Source organism: Scyliorhinus torazame, chromosome 2, assembly GCF_047496885.1.
Source record: "Scyliorhinus torazame isolate Kashiwa2021f chromosome 2, sScyTor2.1, whole genome shotgun sequence".
Taxonomy (NCBI): Eukaryota; Metazoa; Chordata; class Chondrichthyes; order Carcharhiniformes; family Scyliorhinidae; genus Scyliorhinus; species Scyliorhinus torazame.
Genome location: NC_092708.1, coordinates 261,230,419 through 261,253,075, shown reverse-complemented (window position 1 = coordinate 261,253,075; position 22,657 = coordinate 261,230,419). Strand labels below are relative to the sequence as shown.

At 46.8% G+C, this 22,657-nt stretch overlaps 1 protein-coding gene across 1 annotated transcript in view; it reads right to left on the bottom strand.

Moving 5' to 3' along the window:
• The window catches only part of knl1 (kinetochore scaffold 1), a 240,322-nt gene that overhangs the window by 109,904 nt on the left and 107,761 nt on the right, over positions 1 to 22,657 (bottom strand). Inside the window, exons 11-14 of the mRNA XM_072486289.1 lie at positions 22,018 to 22,162; positions 8,172 to 8,230; positions 7,027 to 7,125; positions 4,415 to 4,530 (exon numbers count right to left, since the gene is read on the bottom strand). Of these exons, the coding sequence (XP_072342390.1) occupies positions 4,415 to 4,530; positions 7,027 to 7,125; positions 8,172 to 8,230; positions 22,018 to 22,162 (419 nt within the window). The remainder of the gene's footprint in view (positions 1 to 4,414; positions 4,531 to 7,026; positions 7,126 to 8,171; positions 8,231 to 22,017; positions 22,163 to 22,657) is intronic.

Below are 22,657 nucleotides of genomic sequence, written 5' to 3'. Positions count from 1 at the left end.
GACGAGAGAGAGACAGACAGACCGACGAGAGAGAGACAGACAGACCGACGAGAGAGAGACAGACAGACCGACGAGAGAGAGACAGACAGACCGACGAGAGAGAGACAGACAGACCGACGAGAGAGAGACAGACAGACCGACGAGAGAGAGACAGACAGACCGACGAGAGAGAGACAGACAGACCGACGAGAGAGAGACAGACAGACCGACGAGAGAGAGACAGACAGACCGACGAGAGAGAGACAGACAGACCGACGAGAGAGAGACAGACAGACCGACGAGAGAGAGACAGACAGACCGACGAGAGAGAGACAGACAGACCGACGAGAGACAGACAGACCGACGAGAGACAGACAGACCGACGAGAGACAGACAGACCGACGAGAGACAGACAGACCGACGAGAGACAGACAGACCGACGAGAGACAGACAGACCGACGAGAGACAGACAGACCGACGAGAGACAGACAGACCGACGAGAGACAGACAGACCGACGAGAGACAGACAGACCGACGAGAGACAGACAGACCGACGAGAGACAGACAGACCGACGAGAGACAGACAGACCGACGAGAGACAGACAGACCGACGAGAGACAGACAGACCGACGAGAGACAGACAGACCGACGAGAGACAGACAGACCGACGAGAGACAGACAGACCGACGAGAGACAGACAGACCGACGAGAGACAGACAGACCGACGAGAGACAGACGGCGGAGGTGGGGGGGGTGCTGGAGTTTCCAAGGATATATGAGTTGGTGGAGGGTTTGGGAGCCCCAATTGGGCTGGGGGAGGTTACAGACGGATTGGGAGGCGATGCAATCGGGTAAGGCCCTGGGACCTGATGGATACCCGGTTGAGTTTTATAAAAAGTTTTCCGGGCTGTTGGGGCCACTTGTGGTAAAGGTTTTTAATGAGTCCAGGAGCTGGGAGTGCTCCCCCGAACGTTATCGCAGGCATATATTCCCCTTATTTTGAAGCAGGAAAAGGATCTGGAGAGTTGTGGGTCGTGGGTCGTATAGGAAGATCTCGCTGTTAAATGTGGATACAAAATTGCTGGCAAAGATCTTGGCCATGCATACAAAGAATTGTGTTCTGGGGGTAATAGGGGAGGACCAGACGGGATTTGTGAAGGGACGACACCCGCGTCCAACATTAGGTGGCTCCTAAATGTAACAATAATGACTGCGGAGGGGAGTGAGGTCGTGGTGGTGGTGGCTATGGATACAGAAAAGGCCTTTGATCTGGTAGAGTGGAAGTGGGATGTCCTGGGAAGGTTTGGGTTCAGGCAGGGATTTGTTGATTGGGTCCGGTTGCTATATCAGTCTGGTGGCAAATGTAAGGATCAACTGGGTTCGATCAGAGTATTTTAGTCTGTGCAAGGGGACAAGGCAGGGGTGTCCACTCTCCCCGCTACGGTTTGCCCTGGCCATAGAGCCTTTGGCAATGGCACGGAGGGCATCGAACATTTGGCAGGGGATAGTGAGAGGAGGAGTGGAACATATGGTCTCGCTCTGTGCAGATGATTTACTCCTTTATAGAACAGACCTGTTGAGGGGAAATCGCAGGAATTATGGGATTACTGGAGGAATTTAGCCGGTTCTCAGGTTACAAACGGAATATGGGCAAGAGTGAGATTTTTGCGATCCAGGCAAGGGGGCAGGAGAGGAGACTGAGGGAGATGCCTTTCAAAGTGATGGGAAGGAGTTTTAGGTAGTTGGGGATTCAAGTGATAAGGGACTGGGGGTCAGCTTCATAAACTAAATTTGGGCAGGGTAATTGAGCAAATTAAAGGGGACTTCCGTAGGTGGGACATGCTCCCGCTGTCATTGGCAGGGAGGGTACAAACTGTGAAGATGATAGTCCTCCCGAGATTGTTATTTGTGTTTCAGCGTCTCCCGATCTTCACCCCAAGGCATTTTTTAGCAAGATGAATGCGGCAATCTCGGGTTTTTTATGGGCCGGGAAAGACCAGAGGGTGAAGAAGGTCCTTCTTGAGCGGGGGCACGGGAAGGAAGCTTGGCCCTTCCGAACTTTATTACCTATTACTGGGCAGCCAATATTTCGATGATTCGGAAATGGGTAGTGGGGGGGGGAGGGGTCTATGTGGGAGCGAATGGAGGCGACATCTTGCAAGAGCACAAGTCTGAAGGCTCTGTTAACAGCACCTCTGCCGTTCTCGCCAGCTCGTTACTCCACAAGTGCAGTGGTAGTGGCAGCCCTGAGAGTGTGGGGCCAATGGAGGCAACACATGAGACTGGAGGGGGAGTCGGTATGGTCACCGATCTGTGATAATCACAGGTTTGGTCCGGGCAGGGGGGGGGGGGCCCTTAGGAGGTGGCAGCAGGCAGGGATTGAGTGATTTGGGGATCTCTTCACTGAGGAGGGTTTCCCGAGCCTGGAGGAGCTAGAGGAGGAGTTTGAGTTACTGGGTGGAAATGGATTCCAGTACCTGCAGGTACAGGATTTTGTCCGGAGGCATGTTCTAAGCTTCCCTCGCCTCCCTCTAAAGGGACTACAGGATAAGGTGTTGTCTAGAACAGGGGTTGGGGAGGGGAGGGTCTCGGAAATATTTAAGGAACTGATGGAGTGGGAAGGGGTCCCAATCGGGGAGGTGAAGAGGGAGGAAGAGTTGGAAGTCGGGTTTATGGGAGAAGGCTCTGAGGAGTCAATGCATCCTCGTCGTGAGCCAGGCTCAGCCTGATCCAGTTCAGGCCGACATTTTGGCCTTTGCCTCCCTGGAGGCCCGGAGACAGATTTTGCTGGGATGGAGGGACTCGGAGCCTCCAAAGTCGGGGGTGTGGGTCAGTGACATGACAGGGTTTCTTAGGCTAGAGAAGATTCAGTTCACCTTCAGGGGTTCATTACAGGGGTTCACTCGGAGGTGGCAGTCGTTCATCGACTTCTTCAAGGAGAATTGACCGTCAGCAGGAGTAGCAGTGGGGGGAGGCATGGAAGTGAAGAATAAGGGCAGGGAATCTAAGGTATGGGTAGCTAGGAGTTAGGGCAGGGGTCAGTTGGGTATGTTATTGCGGGGTTTTTGCGTGTGCTGGACCATTCTGTTGTTTAGAATGTTAAAATGTTAAAACTATATATGCCTCAATAAAATATTTTCTTTAAAAAAGTCCCATCGGCAAATTCCTCAAATCAAAAATAGGCTGAAATCAAAGTTCTCTGTACAAGAGATAGTGTGCCAAGATTATTCTACTTTTGGACAGCACAGTGACCCACTGGCTCATAAAATCATGGAATTTACAATGCAGAAGGAGGCCAATCAGCCCAATGAGTCTACATCAGCCCTTGGAAAGAGCAGCTCACTTAAGCCCATGCCTGCACCCTCCCCCCTCACGGCGCCAAGAACTCGGGTTCAATCCTGGCCCTGGATCATTGTCCGTATGGAGTTTGCACATTCTTCCTGTGTCTGCGTGGGTCTCACCCCACAACCCAAAGGTGTGTAGGATAGGTGGATTGGTCACGCTAAATTGCCCCTTAATTGGAAAAATGTGAATTGGGTACTTTAAAAAAGATTATTCTACTTTTAAGGATCCCTTAAATCCAGTGACCAGCAGGAAACAGGTCAAATAAAATATTCTTCTTAGAATTTACAGTGCAGAAGGAGGCCATTCAGCCCAACGAGTCTCCACCGGCCCTTGGAAAGAGCACTCTACTTAAGCCCCACGCCTCCACCCTATCCCGGTAATGAAGTAACCCCACTAAGGGGAATTTAGAATGACCAATCCACCCAACCTGCACATCTAATAATTATTATTATTTTTGGACTGTGAGTGGAAACCAGAGCACCCGGAGGAAACCGTCGCAGACACAGGAGTAAGATCTTGTGGTGTACTCATTGAATCTACAGTGCAGAAGGAGACCATTCGGCCCATCGAGTCTGCACCAGCCCTTGGAAACAGCACCCTACTAAGCCCACACCTCCACTCTATCCCCATAACCCCACCTAACCTTTTTTTGCACCAGCGCTTGGAAAGAGCATCCCACTTAAGCCCATACCTCCACCCTATCCCCGTAACCTCACTACTTTTTTGGACACAGTGCAATTTTAGCATGGCCAATCCACCGAACCTGCACATCTTTGGACTGCGGGAGGAAACCAGAGCACCCGGAGGAAACCCACGCAGACACAGGGAGAACATGCAGACTCCGCACAGACAGTGACCCAAGCCAGGAATCGAACTTGGGACCCTGGAGCTGTGAAGCGACAGTGCTAACCACTGTGCTACCGTGCTGCCCATGGGCATTTCAATAGTTTTTAGCAATTAGATGTTTCCCTGGTAACTAGCAAGTTATCAGATAAAGTTAATTCCACACTTCCGAAGAAAGTAAAAATTATATATAAATCAATGACTGCAGTTGAGAGCCATCATCTGATGTAAACGTTGAAGATCTTACTCAGCTATGGCCGCAGAGAGAGCACTGCTGTCCTCTTCATAGACTTCTCGTTTTGGTCGGTGAATAAACTTCACTGCCAGCCAATTTTCAAAGGCTGAAGACTTGTCCAATTCAACCTGACCAAAACATGAACAAAACACAGCAATAATAAAGTGTCTTGAATCACAATTACAATTGTTTCACAAAATTGATAGAGGTATTAGTAAAACAGTTAAAAGGGGTAATGGTTCATTCTAGTAATTTGACACAAGGACACTCCAGCCTGCCTAAAAGCATATCAACTCAAAGAAACAATGCCACATTCGATTAAAGAATTCATATTCGGTCATTTTCTCCATGCCTCAGACATTCTCTCTCTGGATCAGGTATAATGGTCTGCATTTTATCTCCATTTCATCTCAGAATAAGACGGTTGTGGTTCAAGCCTAACTCCAGAGACTTCAGTCTTGGCAGATATTCTAGTCTAGTACTGAGGGAGTGATGCATGATCAAAAGTGCCATCACTCGGAAGAGATGGCAGATTGCTCAGGGTGGATCTGAACAAGATCACAACACAGTTCAAATAAAGAAAACATCGGGACCTCATCTGAATTCTTAGCAAACATTTACACCTCAATCAACATCCAAAACAGATTATTTGGTCATTTATTTCATTGTTGATTATGGAATTCTGCTATGTGTAAGTTGGCTGCTGTGCTTCCCAAATTGTACACTTAATAAGTAAAAGTAAAGTCGCCATAGTCCCATATGACCATAGGCTGCTTTCCCCTGTGGGGGTGGGGGAAAGAGAGGGAGAAAGAGAGCTGACTTGTGGTGATTTAACCTGAGGATCACCACACCTTAGGCGAGGGACATGGCTGAAAAGGCAAGCCTGCATGATCTGGAAACTGAACCCGTGCTGTTGGCCTCGCTCTGCATCAAGAACTAGCTGTCCAGCCAACTGTGCTAAACCGGCCACTTCATTGGTAGTAAAGCTCTTTGGGACAGCTAGAGGTTGTAAAAGACACCAAGATACTTATTTCCATTTAAACTGCAAAAAGATCCAACAATAAAATTATAGTTTCACATTTTCTAATCTTGGATTGTGATGATGAGTTTGTGAGCTGTGTAACACTGGTGATTACAGGTCTACCTGTAATTTCAGTTAATGAATTAAGAATGTCACGCAAGTACACTTTCTCCAACAGTAATTGGTATTAATACAAGACTCTAATCAAATTTGTTGTCCATTTGATTTCTTTTTTTATAAAAAAAAAGCCCAGTTTTCTTGAATCTGACATGACGTGGAAATGAAATATTACACAATTTTGTGGCCTTAATAAAATATTTTACAAATACAATTTTGACGAGAGTTTGGAGCATCATATAGAAGCTGCGACAAACTGTTTACTGCTTTGAAATACTTGATCCCAATCAGTGCTGCTGTATATCAATAAATCACCAGGTTTGCACATGGGAACAATGGACACAAGGGGCGCGATTCAGTGGCTGCGTTGCGCTCAAGTGAGAGCACAATGCGGCCTGAAGATCCTGGGTGGAGCCTCATATGGGCCTCCTGACAGCCTCCACGCCTCGTGAGATATACCCAAGTCTCGCGAGGCGTCAGAATCGGAACTCTGCCCAAAAGCACTTGCTAAAGTAGATCTTAAACCTACTCAAGGCCTACCTACCTGGGATCTACCGACCTCCTCAGGGAGGCTAGAGCCGGGTGCCAACCAGTACTGGTCCACAAGAACATGAGCCAGGTGTAACGGTACGCGGCGGTCTCCGGGGCCATCGGAGGCCCCTGGGTGGTCAGGGATAGGGGCATGGTGGCCTCCTGGCCCTCCCCCTGGAATGCAGGCACCTTGGCACTGCCACCCCAGTACTGCCAGTACCCAAGTGGCACAGCTAAGTTGCCAGGAGCACTGCCAGGGTATATAAACGCAGCAAGTGGTCTGAGCATGGAGAAGGCAGATATAATCGTGGCTTTATGTAGGCTATTGGATTGGCCAAAAATAGAATAGAAATTGCAAGGCTATGTGTGAAGGGTGTGGGAGTAAGACGAGCGGAGTTGCTCTTGCAGAAAATCAGCATGACACTTAGGGACGAATGGTCTCCTTCTATGCTTAACAATTCCAAGATTTTACACAATGTACGTAGTTATTTAGAAATCTGTGCACCCATTGTTGATTTTCATTTGTCTGATTAGCAATCCAAACAACATCTAGATTTCATTGTTATCGTTTATTAAAAAGTTGGGCACACAGATAATGCTCAATTTCAGCCCTCACTAGCCACTGGAAAACCAGAAGACGGATGTTTACATTTCAGGCAAGCAACTTGGCTCCTCTTTCAAACCTTGGAAATAACAGAACTGTAGAAATCTTGCAATATTTGTCAATTTAAGCTGCAGCTGAATTTCAAACTTGTGTACTGTGATGCATTTAAAAAAGGACAGCCACAAGTCAAAAGTACACAAAAACACATTTAAAAGATTTAAAATACACAACAACAAAAAAACATCTCATTGGTTGGCATTTTCATGCCGATACCCAGCTAGAGGAGGCTTTTCAGTATGCGATTGAGTGTAAAGAATTCAAGAGTCTGGACATTTGTAGCCACATTCTTACATTAACTTGTAGCTCACTCTGGCGAGATTTTTGTGCATGGGTTTGAACTTTCAAGAGTTTGAAAAATTCTCGGACTGTAATCTGGCCATCCATCAATTTCTGCAAAACAAATTCTTAAGTCAGCTTGTATAGAATCACACTGCAAGGTACTCTACATGTAAATACATAACGCAGCCAGTCATTATAAGAAATAGTACCTTCCCCATAGCACTTAAATATGAAAGGAATGTAATGATTAAGTACCAAATTTCAATTGTTCATATTTGCAACCAAATTACACATGGCCCCATTCAGTAGATCATGTTGCAACATTTAAGTTTGTTCTTATAGTCCATTAAACTACACTAATTTATAAAGTGCACACAATCATTATTATGCTTTGTAGTGTACCCATAAAATATATAAAGTAGCATATTATTGTTAAATAGGTATATAGTTTGAAACTTTCTGCATAAGCCAACTTTTACGAACATTCAAATTAGGAGCAGGAGTTGGCCACGTGACCGTTTGAGCTTGCTCCGTCATTCAATAAGATCATGGCTGAACTGATTGTAACCTCCCGCACACCCCCAGTAACCTTTCACCCCCTTGCTTATCAAGGATCTATTTCCCTCTGCCTTAAAAATATTCATAGACTCTGCTTCCACGGTCTTTTGAGGAAGGGAGTTCCAAAGACTTTCAATATCAGAAAGATTCTCCTAATTTCTGTCTAAATACAAGGGGCTGTTCACTTAAAACAGTGACCCCTAGTTCTAAATTATCCCACAAGAGTTAACACCCCTCCACATCCACAGTCAAGACCCTTCAAGATCATACAAGTTTAAATCAAGTCACCCCTTACTCTAAACTCCAATGGATACAAGCTTGGCTTGTCCAACCTTTCCTCCCAAGACAACGGTCCCATTCGTAAACCTCCCCCGAATTGCTTCTTATGCATTTACGTCCTTCTTTGAGATCAATACTGTTCACAGTACCCAAAATGTGGTCTTACCAGTGTCCTGTGCAACCGAAGCATAACTTCCCTACTTTTTAAAACGTGCATGTAAACACAGGAATTAACATAGTACACCAATAATCATATCAAATTTCCTTCCCAGACTGCAAAATTGTAAACCATGAAGTAAACAAAATTAAAATTACGATACCTCATGCAACTCAGACTCTTCAATAATCACTAGGGATGTATTCAGGTTACATTTTGGAGCTAAAAAAAGATAAAATTGCAGAGAAGTTCAATGTTCATTCAATACTACTATCCCATCACTAGTTTACAAGGCCTCCTAAAGCCTTCAGCTGGCTGCCACTATCTGAATTGATGCTCATTTCATCGTTTCACCGCACCCCACACCGACCCATTGTAAAATTAACTGCATGCAGTGATGACCCAATGGTTTTAGTACCATCTGCTGGTAGAATCAATCCAATCTGATTTAGAAGTAAAAAATGTTCTAAATATACAAGATAGTTTGTACACTCAGACTTTTGCTCTAATCTACAGTCACAGATGCATGGCATCACTGTTAGGCTAAAATGATTTTATGTGGATTTAAATATTGAATGTGGAATTTCAGGAGTGGTACCAACAAAACAAATTAGATTCTTAAAAAATGGGAATATATGCAAGTGTCTCAAAACCAGCAGCTTCAAGACCGAATCCATGCCAGATTTTGGATGTTGCTGGGTTTCGGGTCAGGCAGTTTGGCTGGCCGGGCATGTACTGTTGAACATATGTTTTTCAAGTAAGGATTACAAAGGGCAGTTGAGAGATACAGAGACAATGCTGCAAGATAAACCAAGGACATTTTTTGGAGCTGCTTTAGATCCGTTCGTGTTACTTTGAAACAAGAGCTCCGTTTATACATGTAAATAAGGTTGCCGATGGTCTTCAGTGAAGTGTGGTGATGGAGTGGGAGCAGCTCCAAGAAATTTCCCAGCCACACAGTTAAACAAAACACATGAGAGAGGAGGGTAAGTCAGGTGAAGGCTGCTTGAAAACAAGTCTGTTTTTTTGCAGAGCCGATTTCACTCATTTGAATATTGGGGGGCCTGAAGAATACGGATGGTATTCTGGAAGAATGTTTTATCAAATTTGTTATCAATGCTCTGCCTGTTTTAGGCAAAGTAAAATTACACGAAAAATAGTCTCGTGATGAAATGCAGCATTATGCACATAACAGGTAATTAAGCTGGGATAGGAGGACGGAATCAGTAGGTGTTGAAAACAAAAAAAACTGTACAAATAGTCAGAATTTTCCAGCCATTCTCGCCAGCGGATCTTCCGGTCGCGCCAATGGTGAACCCCGCGTAGAATGGGAAACCCCATTGACAGCGGCGGACTGCCGACCAATGGCATGCCCACTCTGCTGCCACAAAACACGCAGTGGAGAGGTGGAAAACCCGGCCCAATGCATTTCAACTGAAGTTCTAGAACACACTGGTATTCCAAAGTTCAATTGTATAATATTGAAGGATAAATGCTTATTCATGCAAAACTTGCACAACTTATCGGTCTTTACCTTGTTTTTGATCAAACCTCTGTTCGCAACTATAACGTTTTTAGAACGGTCCATTCTTCCAAAAACAAAAGCAATTCTTCTTTATCTACCTCTGCAAGCACATTTCTTTCGGCTGAGCCATCATTAATGTGGGGTGCCTAGCAGTATTTGATTCTGAGAATTGAGAATCAGCAGGTCCAACAATCTTCAGCTGCCTCATTAAATGACCTACCTTCCATCATAACGTCAGAAATTGAGGATGTTCACTGATGATTGCATAATGATCAGCACCATTTGAGACTCCTCAGATACTTAAGCAGTCGATGTCGAAATGCAGCACGACCCGGACAATGCCCAGGCTTGGGCTGACAAGTGGCAAGTAGCATTCATGCCACGTTCCAACAAGAGAGAATCGAAGCATCATTCCTTGATATTCAATGATATTATCATTGCGGCATCCCCCAATATGATGTAACCAATCACTATTTGTTGATGGAACATGCGGCATCCCCCAATATGATGTAACCAATCACTATTTGTTGATGGAACATTTGTCAATGTACTCTGTCGATTTTTATTTTTGTCTACTATGTACGTACTGTGTACATTCCCTTGGCTGTAGAAAAATACTTTTTTTTTTTTTAAAAAAGAAAATTCAGTGAACCTGGGACCTCGGCACTGAGAGGCAGCAATGCTACCCACTGCGCCACCGTGCCGCCCAGAAAAATACTTTTCACTGTACTTCGATACCTGTGACAATAAATCAATCAAACAACATCCTGGGAGTTTCAATTGACCAGAGACGGAACTGAGCTAGCCACCTAAATACTGTGGCTACAAGAGCAAGCCAGAGGCTAGGAATCCTGTGGCGCTTGGGTTCCCCAAAATCTGCCCACAATCTACAAGGCAGGAGTGTGGCAGAATACTCTCCCCTTGCCTAGATTAGTGCAGTCCCAACAACAAAGAAGCTTGACACAATCCAGGACAAAGCAGCCAGTTTGATTGGAACCCCATCCACAAACATTCACTTCCTCCACCACTGACATATAGTAGCAGCAAAGTGTACCATCTACAAGATACACTGTAGGAACTCACCAAGGCTTCTGAGGCAGCACTTTCCAAATCCACAATCACTACCATCTAGAAAGACAAGGGCAGCAACATGGGAACACCACCATCAAGGAGTTCCCCTTCAAGCCACTCACCATCCTGACTTGGAAATGCATTGCTGTTCCTTCATTGTCGCTGGGTCAAAATCCTGGAACTCACTCCCTAACAGTTCTGTGGGTGTACCAATATCATATGGATTGCAGTGATTAAAGGAGGCAACTCACCACCACCTTCTCAAGGGCCATTAGGGATGGGCAATTATTGCTGGCCTAGCCAACCAGCAAAGCCCACCTTCCTTGAAAGAATAAAAAGGAGCACTGCAGTTTCTTTTACCTGGCGAAATAGGATACAATACACAATGCAATCAGTCACAAGCTGCAAAAGAACAGCAGGAGGTTATTCAGTTCCTCAAGATAGGTTGGTCATTCAATTAAGTCATGGATGACAACCTCAACTTCATATTCAATGACGCCCATCAATCTTAGTTTTTAAAAAGTTTCTGAGGAACCTCATTGCAGATTTATTCCACTATTTGAACGACAAAGTGTTTCCTGATGCCATGTCGGAATGGCCCAACTCTATTTTTTAAGATTATGCCCACTTGTTCCAAATTTCCTCAACTGAGAAAGTATTTCCCATTAGCTCTGTGGGATAATCAGTGATATATTTTATATATATATATATATATGGTGAAGCATACTGAGTGTAGTACTATTCAGTAGAGAAGTTGTGAGGAGACATCAGTTCAGTCCATAAGAGGGTCATTCAGGAGTTTGGTAACAGCAGGGAAGAAGCTGTTTTTGAATCTGTGTGTGAGTGTTCAGACTTTTGTATCTCCTGCCCGATGGAAGAAGTTGGAAGAGTAAATAACCCGGGTGGGAGGGGTCTTTGATTATGCTGCCCGCTTCCCCAAAGCAGTGGGAGATAGACAGAGTCAATGGATGGGAAGCGGGTTCACATGATGGACTGGGCTATGTTCACGAGTCTGTAGTTTGGCAACTGAGCAGTTGCCAAACCAGGCTGTGATGCAGCCAGATAGGATGCACCATAGATGCTTTCTATGGTGCACCTGTAAAAGTTGGCCAGAGTCATGTGGATATGTTGAATTTTTAGTTTCCTGAGAAAGTATAGGCGCTGTTGTTCTTGTGTCGACGTGGGTGGACCAGGACTGTTGTGGAAAAAACTAGCCAATACTTCGAGGTTTCGCAAAGGTCTTTTATTATAACACGAAGTTCGTGAAGGGAGTTAGAGTGACCACCGTCCTTCTAATTGTCCCCAACTTACAAGAGTATAGCAGTACTTTATATGGTTTAATAAGCAATATTTAGAAAATACGAGGCATTCCTTTGATAAGCCTAGACACAGAAAAGCGAGCAGAGGTAAACAACAGGCCTTGAATTCCCAGCCCAAGAACAATAATAATTGTCTACTCTCAGAAAAATGTGCAGCTGTGCACTTGTTTACGTAGTCTGACCTTCTGCCTATTACATGCAGAACTTCTTGACTGAAATAAAGCTAATATATCCATCATGCTTTGCTAAGTGCCTATTGCCATGAAATATAGTCAAGCAGCCAGTTAAGGAGGAATACAGGGTATTAAGGCAACTAATCCGCCAACTAAAGTTCCTTCTACAAGGGCAGATTATTGGTGGTGAGTAAACCTAGGAATTTGAAGCTGTCAACTGACTCCATCTCGACATCATTGATGCAGACAGAGGTGTGTACAATACTTTGCATCCTGAAGTCAATGTCCAGTTCTTTAGTTTTGCTGACATTGAGGGAGATTGTTGTTGTTACACCAGTCCACTAGGTTCTCTATCTCCCTCCTGTACTCTGACTCATCGTTGTTCGAGATCCAACCATCTACAGTCATCAGCAAACTTGCAGATGGAGTTGGAGCCAAATTTTGTCACCCAATCATGTGTGTATAGGGAGAATAGTATGGGGCGAAGTACGCAGCCTTGCAGGGTTACGGTACTGAAGACTATCGCAGAGAAGGTGCTGCTGTTTAATACATGGGAATTAGAGGCATAACCATGTTACACGAGGGAGATATTAGAAAAGTACGTCCAGAAATGAGACCCTATTGTAGCAGGCAATTTAGGGGTTAAACAGATGGAGGGAAAAAAAACCTGCTGCCAAAGAGTCAGAGGAGTATGCCCACACCTGGCCGAGTTACATTGTCCCAGTCAGACTTAAACTTAGTTGGGACGTTAGTTGCATATCAAGACAATTGCTTTGTTCTTTTTTTATACGGAGTGGGCAATCAAACAGCCAAGATAACGTTGATGGGTTCAAGCCTGGAAACCCCAACAGAGAACCTTTCTTTGAGGGGCTGGGCAGCGCTTAGTGAGAGCGATTGCAAGAGAGAGATTCATGAAAGTTACAGAGGGCAAGACATTGGAAATTGACCGAGAGAGGTCATGAAAGTTGCCACCGAGACAGGCTTTGAAAAAGAGTTCAGAAGGAGTGTCCCTAACAGAAGAAAAGTTGCTTCCTAAACGCAAGTATTGCCTTTGCCCATCTGCGTAAGTGGAATGACCATGTCTATTTAAAGTGGTGTTTAATGGGAACTAGTGTGTTAAGGTTAAGAAACTGCATGTAATCTGCTAGTGGAGGGGCTTTTCACACAGTAACTTCATTGAAGCCACTTGTGACAATAAGCAATTATTATTTATACTATTAAGAGTTGAAGTTTGAAAGTTAATTATTTTTTCTTTAATTTCAATAAAGTTAGTTTATAAAATAACCACACCCTATTTCTCATATTATCACACCTGGAAAGAATCGATCTTTCCACACCATCTTATCAAAGTAATGGCTCTGGTTCTGCCTCTTAGACACTGTTGAGAGCTGACCAGGTGTCTGTAACAACCGGCACTTTGGGGATTGCATTCCAGCGTCTGGTCTCTTCTCTGCATGGAAATGATAAACCAGTAGTCTATATCACAGGTTCAGACAGTAAAAACTGTTTTTTTGTGACCTGTGAAACTTCGGAATTGTTTATTCAGTAAACAGCAAACAGAAGTCTTCCACTTCAGGAGACACATTTGAAGGTGGCAGACCAGGTCAGGTTACGAAAGGGATGGGGAGGACAGGTATTCCATTTGGGGCTGGATGCAAAGAACAGAGGGGTGGCAATACTGGTGGGGAAGCAGGTGTCATTTGAGGCCAAGAATATTGTAGTGGACAATGGAGGTCGATACGTGATGGTGAGCAGTAGGCTGCAGGGGGGGTGGGTGGTATTGGTAAACATATACGCCCCGAACTGGGATGATGCTGGATTTATGAAGCGCATGTTGGGGCGGATTCCGGATCTGGAAGCAGGAAGCTTGATTGGGGGATTTCAACACGGTGTTGGACCCAGCATTAGATCGCTCCAGATCTAGGACGGGGAAGAGGCCGGCTGCGGCCAAGGTGCTTAGGGGGTTTATGGACCAGATGGGGGGGGGGGAGAGGGGGGGGGGGGGGGGGGGGGGGGGGGAAGGGGAGTAGATCCGTGGAGATTTGCTAGGCCCCTGGCCGGGGAATTTTCTTTTTTTTCTCATGTACAGAGAGCCTACTCCCGGATAGATTTTTTTGTTTTGAGTAGGGCGCGGATCCCGAAAGTGGAGGGAACGGAGTACTCGGCCATAGCCATCTCAGACCACGCCCCGCACTGGGTGGAGCTGGAGTTAGGAGAGGAGAGGGACCAACGCCCGCTGTGGCGTCTGGATGTGGGATTACTGGTGGATGAGGTGGTGTGCGGGAGGGCATTGAAAGGTATTTTGAGGCCAACGACAATGGGGAGGTGCAGGTGGGGGTAGTATGGGAGGCGCTGAAGGTGGTGGTCATGGGAGAGTTAATCTCCATCAGTGCTCACAGGGGAGAAGAGAGAGGGCAGGGAAAGGGAGAGGTTAGTGGGGGAGATTCTAAGGGTAGACAGGAGTATGCAGAGGCCCTCCGAGGAGGGACTACATGGGGAGATGCGAAGTCTCCATTCAGGCGAATTCGACCTGTTGACCACAGGGAAGGCAGAGGCACAGTGGAGGAAAGCACAGGGGGCGATGTACGAGTATGGAGAAGGCGAGCCGGATGCTGGCACATCAGCTCCGTAAGAGGATGGCAGTGAGGGAGATAGGTGGAGTCAAGGATAGCAGGGGAACTACGGTGCGGAGTGCGGTGAAAGTAAATGAGGCATTTAAGGACTTTTATGAGGAGCTGTACAGATCTCAGCCCCCAGCGGAAGAAAGAGGGGATGCGGCGATTCCTAGATCAACTGAGGTTCCCGAGGGGGGAGGAGCAGGAGGTGGCTGGTTTGGGGGCGCCAATTGGGTTGCAGGAGCTGGTTAAAGGACTGGGGAGCATGCAGGCGGGGGAAGGCCCCGGGCCAGATGGGTTCCTGGTTGAGTTTTACAGGAAGTATACGGACCAGTTAGCCCCGTTGCTAGTGAGGACTTTCAATGAGGCAAGGGAGGGGGGACCCTGCCCCCGACAATGTCCGGGGCGCTGATCTCTCTGATCCTGAAGCGGGACAAGGACCCACTGCAATGTGGGTCATATAGACCGATCTCACTCCTCAATGTGGATGCTACGTTGCTGGCAAAAGTGCTGGCTACGAGAGTTGAGGACTGTGTCCCGGGGGTGATTCATGAGGACCAGACGGGATTTGTAAAGGGCAGGCAGCTAAACACCAATGTGCGGAGGCTCCTAAACGTGATCATGATGCCATCGGTGGAGGGAGAGGCTGAGATAGTGGCAGCTAAGGACGCGGAGAAGGCCTTTGACCGGGTGGAGTGGGAGTATCTCTGGGAAGTGTTGCGGAGGTTTGGGGAGGGGTTTATTAGTTGGGTTAAGCTCCTATATAGAGCCCCGGTGGAGAGTGTGGCTATGAATCGGCGGAGGTCGGAGTATTTTCGGCTGTATCGAGGGACGAGGCAGGGGTACCCCCTGTCTCCCCTGTTGCTTTCATTAGCAATTGAGCCTTTGGCCATGGCATTGAGGGAGACCAGGAACTGGAGGGGGGTGATCCGAGGGGGAGAGGAGAATAGAGTGTCGCTGTATGCGGATGACCTGTTGCTGTATGTGGCAGATCCAGTGGAGGGGATGGTGGAGGTCATGCGGATCCTAAGGGAGTTTGGGGACTTCTCGTGCTACAAGCTCATAGGGAAAAATGAGTTCTTTGTGGTGCATCCAAGGGACCAGGGAAGAGTGATAGAGGACCTACCGTTGAGGAGGGCGGCAAGGAGCTTTCGGTACTTGGGGATCCAGGTAGCTAGGAGCTGGGAGGCCCTGCACAAACTTAATTTGACGCGGCTGGTGGAACAGATGGAGGAGGACTTCAAAAGATGGGATGTGTTGCCACTCTCGCTAGCGGGCAGGGTACAGTCGATTAAAATGATGGTCCTCCCAAGGTTTCTTTTCGTGTTCCAGTGCCTTCCTATTATGATTACCAAGGCCTTTTTTAAGCGGATAGGTAGGAGCATCTTGGGTTTTGTGTGGGCAAACAGGACCCCGAGGGTAAGGAGGGGGTTTCTGGAGCATAGTAGGGACAGAGGAGGGCTGGCGTTGCCGAATCTGGATGGCTATTATTGGGCAGCCAACGTAGCGATGATCTGTAAGTGGGTAATAGAGGGAGAGGGGGTGGCATGGAAGAGGTTGGAGATGGCGTCCTGCAAAGGAACGAGCCTGAGGGCGCTGGTGACGGCATCGCTGCCGCTCTCGCCGATAAGGTACACCACGAGTCAGGTAGTGGCGGCAACGCTAAAGATCTGGGGCCAGTGGAGACGACATGGGGTGCGATGGGAGCTTCGGTGCGGTCCCCGATCCAGGAGAACCATCGGTTCGTCCCAGGGAGGATGGATGGGGGGTTTCGGAGCTGGCATCGGGCAGGGATCAGAAGGATGGGGGACCTGTTTATAGACAGGACATTTGCGAGCCTAGGGGCGCAGGAGAAGTTCAGGTTACCCCCGGGAAATGCGTTCAGGTATATGCAAGTGAGGGCGTTTGTGAGGCGGCAGGTGAGGGAATTCCCGTCGCTCCCGGCACAGCGGATTCAGGACAGGGTGATTTTGGGCGTATGGGTCGGAGAAGGCAAGGTTTTAGCGATATATCAGGAGATGAAAGAACATAGAACATAGAAAAATACAGCACAGAACAAGCCCTTCGGCCCACGATGTTGTGCCGAACCTTTGTCCACGATTAATCATAGATTACCATAGAATTTACAGTGCAGGAGGCCTTTCGGCCCATTGAGTCTGCACCGACTCTTGGAAATAGCACCCTACCGGAAGTCAACACCTCCACCCAACACTAAGGGCAATTTTGGTCACTAAGGGCAATTTATCATGCCCAATCCACCTAACCTGCACATCTTTGTACTGTGGGAGGAAACCAGAGCACCTGGAGGAAACCCACGCAGACACGGGAGGATGTGCAGGCTCCGCACAGACAGTGACCCAAGCTGGAATCGAACCTGGCACCCTGGAGCTGTGAAGCAATTGTGCTATCCACAATGCTACTGTGCTGCCCTTAAGAACAAATAAATCTACACTATATCATTTTACCATAATCCATGTACCTATCCAATAGCTGCTTGAAGGTCCCTAATGTTTCCGACTCAACTACTTCCACAGGCAGTGCATTCCATGCCCCCACTACTCTCTGGGTAAAGAACCTACCTCTAATATCCCTCCTATATCTTCCACCTTTCACCTTAAATTTATGTCCCCTTGTAATGGTTTGTTCCACCCGGGGAAAAAGTCTCTGACTGTCTACTCTATCTATCCCCCTGATCATCTTATAAACCTCTATCTATCCCCCTGATCATCTTATAAACCTCTATCAAGTCGCCCCTCATCCTTCTCCGTTCTAATGAGAAAAGGCCGAGCACCCTCAACCTTTCCCCGTAAGACCTACTCTCCATTCCAGGCAACATCCTGGTAAACCTCCTTTGCACCTTTTCCAAAGCTTCCACATCCTTCCTAAAATAAGGCGACGAGAACTGTACGCAGTACTCCAAATGTGGCCTTAACAAAGTTTTGTACAGCTGCATCATCACCTCACGGCTCTTAAATTCAATCCCTCTGTTAATGAACACTAGCACACCATAGGCCTTCTTCACAGCTCTATCCACTTGAATTGCAACTTTCAAAGATGTATGAACATAGACCCCAAGATATCTCTGCTCGTCCACATTGCCAAGAACTCTACCGTTAACCCTGTATTCCACATTCATATTTGTCCTTCCAAAATGGACAACCTCACACTTTTCAGGGTTAAACTCCATCTGCCACTTCTCAGCCCAGCTCTGCATCCTATCTATGTCTCTTTGCAGCCGACAACAGCCCTCCTTACTATCCACAACTCCACCAATCTTCGTATCGTCTGCAAATTTACTGACCCACCCTTCAACTCGCTCATCCAAGTCATTAATGAAAATCACAAACAGCAGAGGACCCAGAACTGATCCCTGCGGTACGCCACTGGTAACTGGGATCCAGGCTGAATATTTGCCATCCACCACCACTCTCTGACTTCTATCGGTTAGCCAGTTCGTTATCCAACTGGCCAAATTTCCCACTATCCCATGCCTCCTTACTTTCTGCAGAAGCCTACCATGGGGAACCTTATCAAATGCCTTACTAAAATCCATGTACACTACATCCACTGCTTTACCTTCATCCACATGCTTGATCACCTCAACAAAGAATTCAATAAGACTTGTAAGGCAAGACCTACCCCTCACAAATCCGTGCTGACTATCCCTAATCAAGCAAGTTTTGGCGATATATCAGGAGATGAAAGAAGAGGGGGAGGCTTTGGTAGAGGAGCTGAAGGGCAAGTGGGGAGGTGGAGTTGGGGGAGGAGATTGAAGAGGGTCTGTGGGTGGATGCCCTGAGTAGGGTCAATTCCTCTTCATGTGCCAGGCTCAGCCTGATACAGTTTAAGGTTATTCACAGAGCGCATATGACAGGGGCGAGGCTGAGTAGGTTCTTTGGGGTGGAGGACAGATGTGGGAGGTGCTCGGGAAGCCCGGCGAACCACGTCCACATGTTTTGGTCGTGCCAGGCACTGAATGGGTTCTGGAGGGGTTTCGCGAGGACTATGTCCAAGGTGGTGAAAGTCCAGGTCAAACCAAGTTGGGGGCTGGCATTATTTGGGGGGGGCGGACGAGCAGGAGGCGAAAGAGGCCGGTATTCTGGCCTTTGCGTCCCTGGTAGCCCAGCGGAGGATCTTGCTATTATGGAAGGACGCAAAACCCCCCCAGTGTGGAAGCCTGGATAAATGACATGGCAGGGTTCATTAAGCTGGAGAGGATAAAGTTTGTCTTGAGAGGGTCGACGCAGGGGTTCTTCAGGCAGTGGCAACCATCCCTAGACTATCTCGCGGAGCGCTAGAAGGAGCTCGGTCAGCAGCAGCAGCCCAGGGAGGGAGGGGGGGGGGATATTTGGGCGGGTGGGGGGAGTTTTTTTTTCCCAGGGTGGTATTTGTAAAAGCATACGGGAGGGTTAATATGTGCGGGAGAAACCTATTGTACAAGTTCTGTATTATGTTTGATTGATATGTTTATGTTCTGTTCTTTTTTCTTTTCTGTTACGGGAGGGAGGGGGATTAACTGGTTGAAAATTTTTGTTGGAAAAACTTTGAATAAACATATTTTTTTTTTTTAAAAGTCTTCCACTCCTTGAAACCATACTTGAAGACAACTATGAAAATTCACAAAAGTATAAATCAAATTGCTTCAAAACATTCTCGTACTGTTCTGGTGTAGAGTACTTTTGGTATCAACAGAGAACCAGGAACAAGTAGGTGCAGCAATATGAAAACTGGCTTTATAAGGCTTCCTAATGAAAATAGAACTTCATCAAGAGTACGATGCACATTAACGCTTCATACCTGGAAGGCCTGACAGGAGATAAAGTTGAATAACTTGATTTCCAGCCCTGACTACCACACCTCTTTCTCCAATAGCAACCAGTACATGTTGCAGTCCCAAGCAGCTATTCTTCATGCATAATCATCATCAGGCTATTCACAGAAGATATGATCAGCAGATATGAATGATCCAATAACTACAGTTACATGGTTTTCTGAGGGGGTCAAGTCAGACAACCCTGACCTATACAAGAAATCCAGGTATGACCTCCGCAAAGCCATGCAAGATGCCAAGAGAGAATATCAAACAAAGCTAGAGTCACAGACTCTCGGCGGTTGTGGCAAGGACTAAACAACATAACGGGCTACAAAGCAAAGCCAAGCAGTACCTCCGGCAGCAGCGCACCCCTCCCCGATGAACTCAATGTATTCTATGCTCGGTTCGAGCAGGAAACCAACAATCGGCTGTCGAGTGCCCCAGCAGCCCATAACTTACCCATACCCACCATCACAGCTTCCGAAGTCAGATTGGCCTTCCTGAAAGCGAACCCTCGGAAGGCGACGGATGGGATCCCTGGTCATGCACTCAGAGCCTGCGCGGACCAGCTGGCAGAGGTGTCAGCGGACATGTTTAACCTGTCCCTACTCCGCTCCAAGGTCCCCACCTGCTTCAAGACAAAGAAGAACCAGGCAACGTGCCTCAATGACTACTGTCCGGTGGCCCTGACTTCAGTCGTAATGAAGTGCTTAGAGAGGTTGGTCATGAAGCACATCACCTCCATACTCCCAGAACACCTTGAGCCACTGCAATTCGCATACCGGCGCTACCGGTCCACAGCTGACACTATTTCCCTAGAGCATCTCGACAACAAGAACTCGTACATCAGACGCCTATTTATTGCCTTCAACACCATAATCCCAGCTAGGCTCATATCAATGCTCCAAAACCTAGGACTTGGATCCTCACTTTGCAAAGGATCCTTGACTTTCTGACCCACAGACCACAATCATCACAAATAAACAACACCACCTCCTCCACAATAGTCCTCAATACCAGGGCCCCGCAATGCTGCATACTTAGCCCCCTACTCTACTCCCTGTACACACACGACTGCGTGGCAAAATTTGGTTCCAACTCCAACTACACGTTTGCTGACGATACAACCATAGTGGGCCGGATCTCGAATAATGACAAGTCAGAATACAGGAGGGAGATAGAGAACCTTGTGGACTGGTGCAGCGACAACAATCTCTTCCTCAATGCCAGCAAAACTAAAGAACCGGTCATTGACTTCAGGAAGCAAACTACTGTACACACCCGTCAGCATCAACTGGGCCGAGGTGGAGATGGTTAGCAGTTTCAAATTCCTAGGGGTGTACATCTCCAAAACTCTGTCCCGGTCCATCCATGTCGCGCTACCACCAAGAAAACACAACAGCGCCTATACATCCTCAGGAAACGAAGATCAGCAGATATTCTCTCTTGGCATCTTGCATGGCTTTGCGGAGGTCATACCTGCTTTTACAGATGCACCATAGAAAGCATCCTATCAGGCTGCATCACAGCCTGGTATGGCAACTGCTCGGCCCAGGACCGCAAGAAACTACAGAGTCGTGAACACAGTCCAGTCCATCACACGAACCTGCCTCCCGTCCATTGACTCCATCTACACCTCCTGCTGCCTGGGGAAAGCGGGCAGCATAATCAAAGAGCCCTCCCACCCAGCTTACTCACTATTCCAACTTCTTCCATCGGGCAGGAGATACAAAAGTCTGAGAACACGCACGGACAGACTCAAAAAACAGCTTCCCCGCTGTTACCAGACTCCTAAACGACCCTCTTATGGACTGACCTCATTAACACCACACCCCCATATGCTTCATCTGATGCCGGTGCTTATGTAGTTACATTGTATACCTTGTGTTGCCCTATTAGGTATTTTCTTTTATTTCCTTTTCATGTACTTAATGATCTGTTGAGCAGCTCGCAGAAAAATACTTTTCACTGTACATCAGTACATAGTGCAGAAGGAAGCCATTAAGCCCATCGAGTCTGCACCGACCCACTTAAGCCCTTACTTCCGCCCTATTCCCGTAACCCAATAACCCCATCTAACCTTTTTTGGTCACTAAGGGCAATTTATCATGGCCAATCCACCTAACCAGCACGTCTTTGGACTGTGGGAGGAAACCAGAGCACCCAAAGGAAACCTACAGACAGGGGGAGAACGTGCAGACTCCGCACAGGTACACGTGACAATAAACAAATCCAATCCAATCTTGGGCACTGGGCAATATTAGCAAGGCAATTTCTAAAAACATTTTCAAAAACTCAATTATGAGATGAGTTCACCAGCAAGATGGCATTCATTGCCTGCGCCTGGGTGACCTGAGAGCATTAAGAGTCAACCAGTTAGTGTCGGATGGGATTCACATGTAGGGCAGACCATTTGTCTAAACTCAGTTATTTTTCTCCTTTAATTAAAAACCTTTGCTATGCAAATTGACAAAGTGATGAGCTACAACTTACTGATAGCAATTGCAGATGTTCCATCTCCTTTGGTTGAATTTAAGGAACTGGTACTATTCAGGCTTTTTGTCATCATACCGAGTAGGTTTTCCTCCATGATTTTATGCTCCAGGCCTTCCCACTGCACGACACAAGCACCAGTGGCCTATGTTAAAAATACTTTCAAAATTACAACTATTGCTGTTTAAGCACTTCTCAACTTCATGCCATGGAAATGAGGAAAAATTAATTTCAAAAGCAGCAGACATTCCTGTGTTATTGAAGTGTACTGGTAAATGAATTTGACAAAAGGGAATTAGTTCTTCAAAGCACAGAGTCTCATCTCCCTCATGTGGAGCTTCAGGAAATGATTACACATTTGGAAGTCTGAGTTCACAAAAGTAAACATGGGGAAATAAACAATTCAGACAGGTCAAAATATGTTATGCAAAGGATTTCATTCACATACGGATGATTCCAATAAGAACCACAACATAAATGTCTCATGCTACTTTATTGAGGGAGAGGCAGGATGACAGGAGGGAGGATGAACTGTCATTCAAGTTGCAGCGAGCATCATGAAGGATATTGCACCTTATACTTCCTGTTTTCAGAGAGATGCGGGGTATCCAGTTATCTATGCCAGATACTTTTTTCGCAA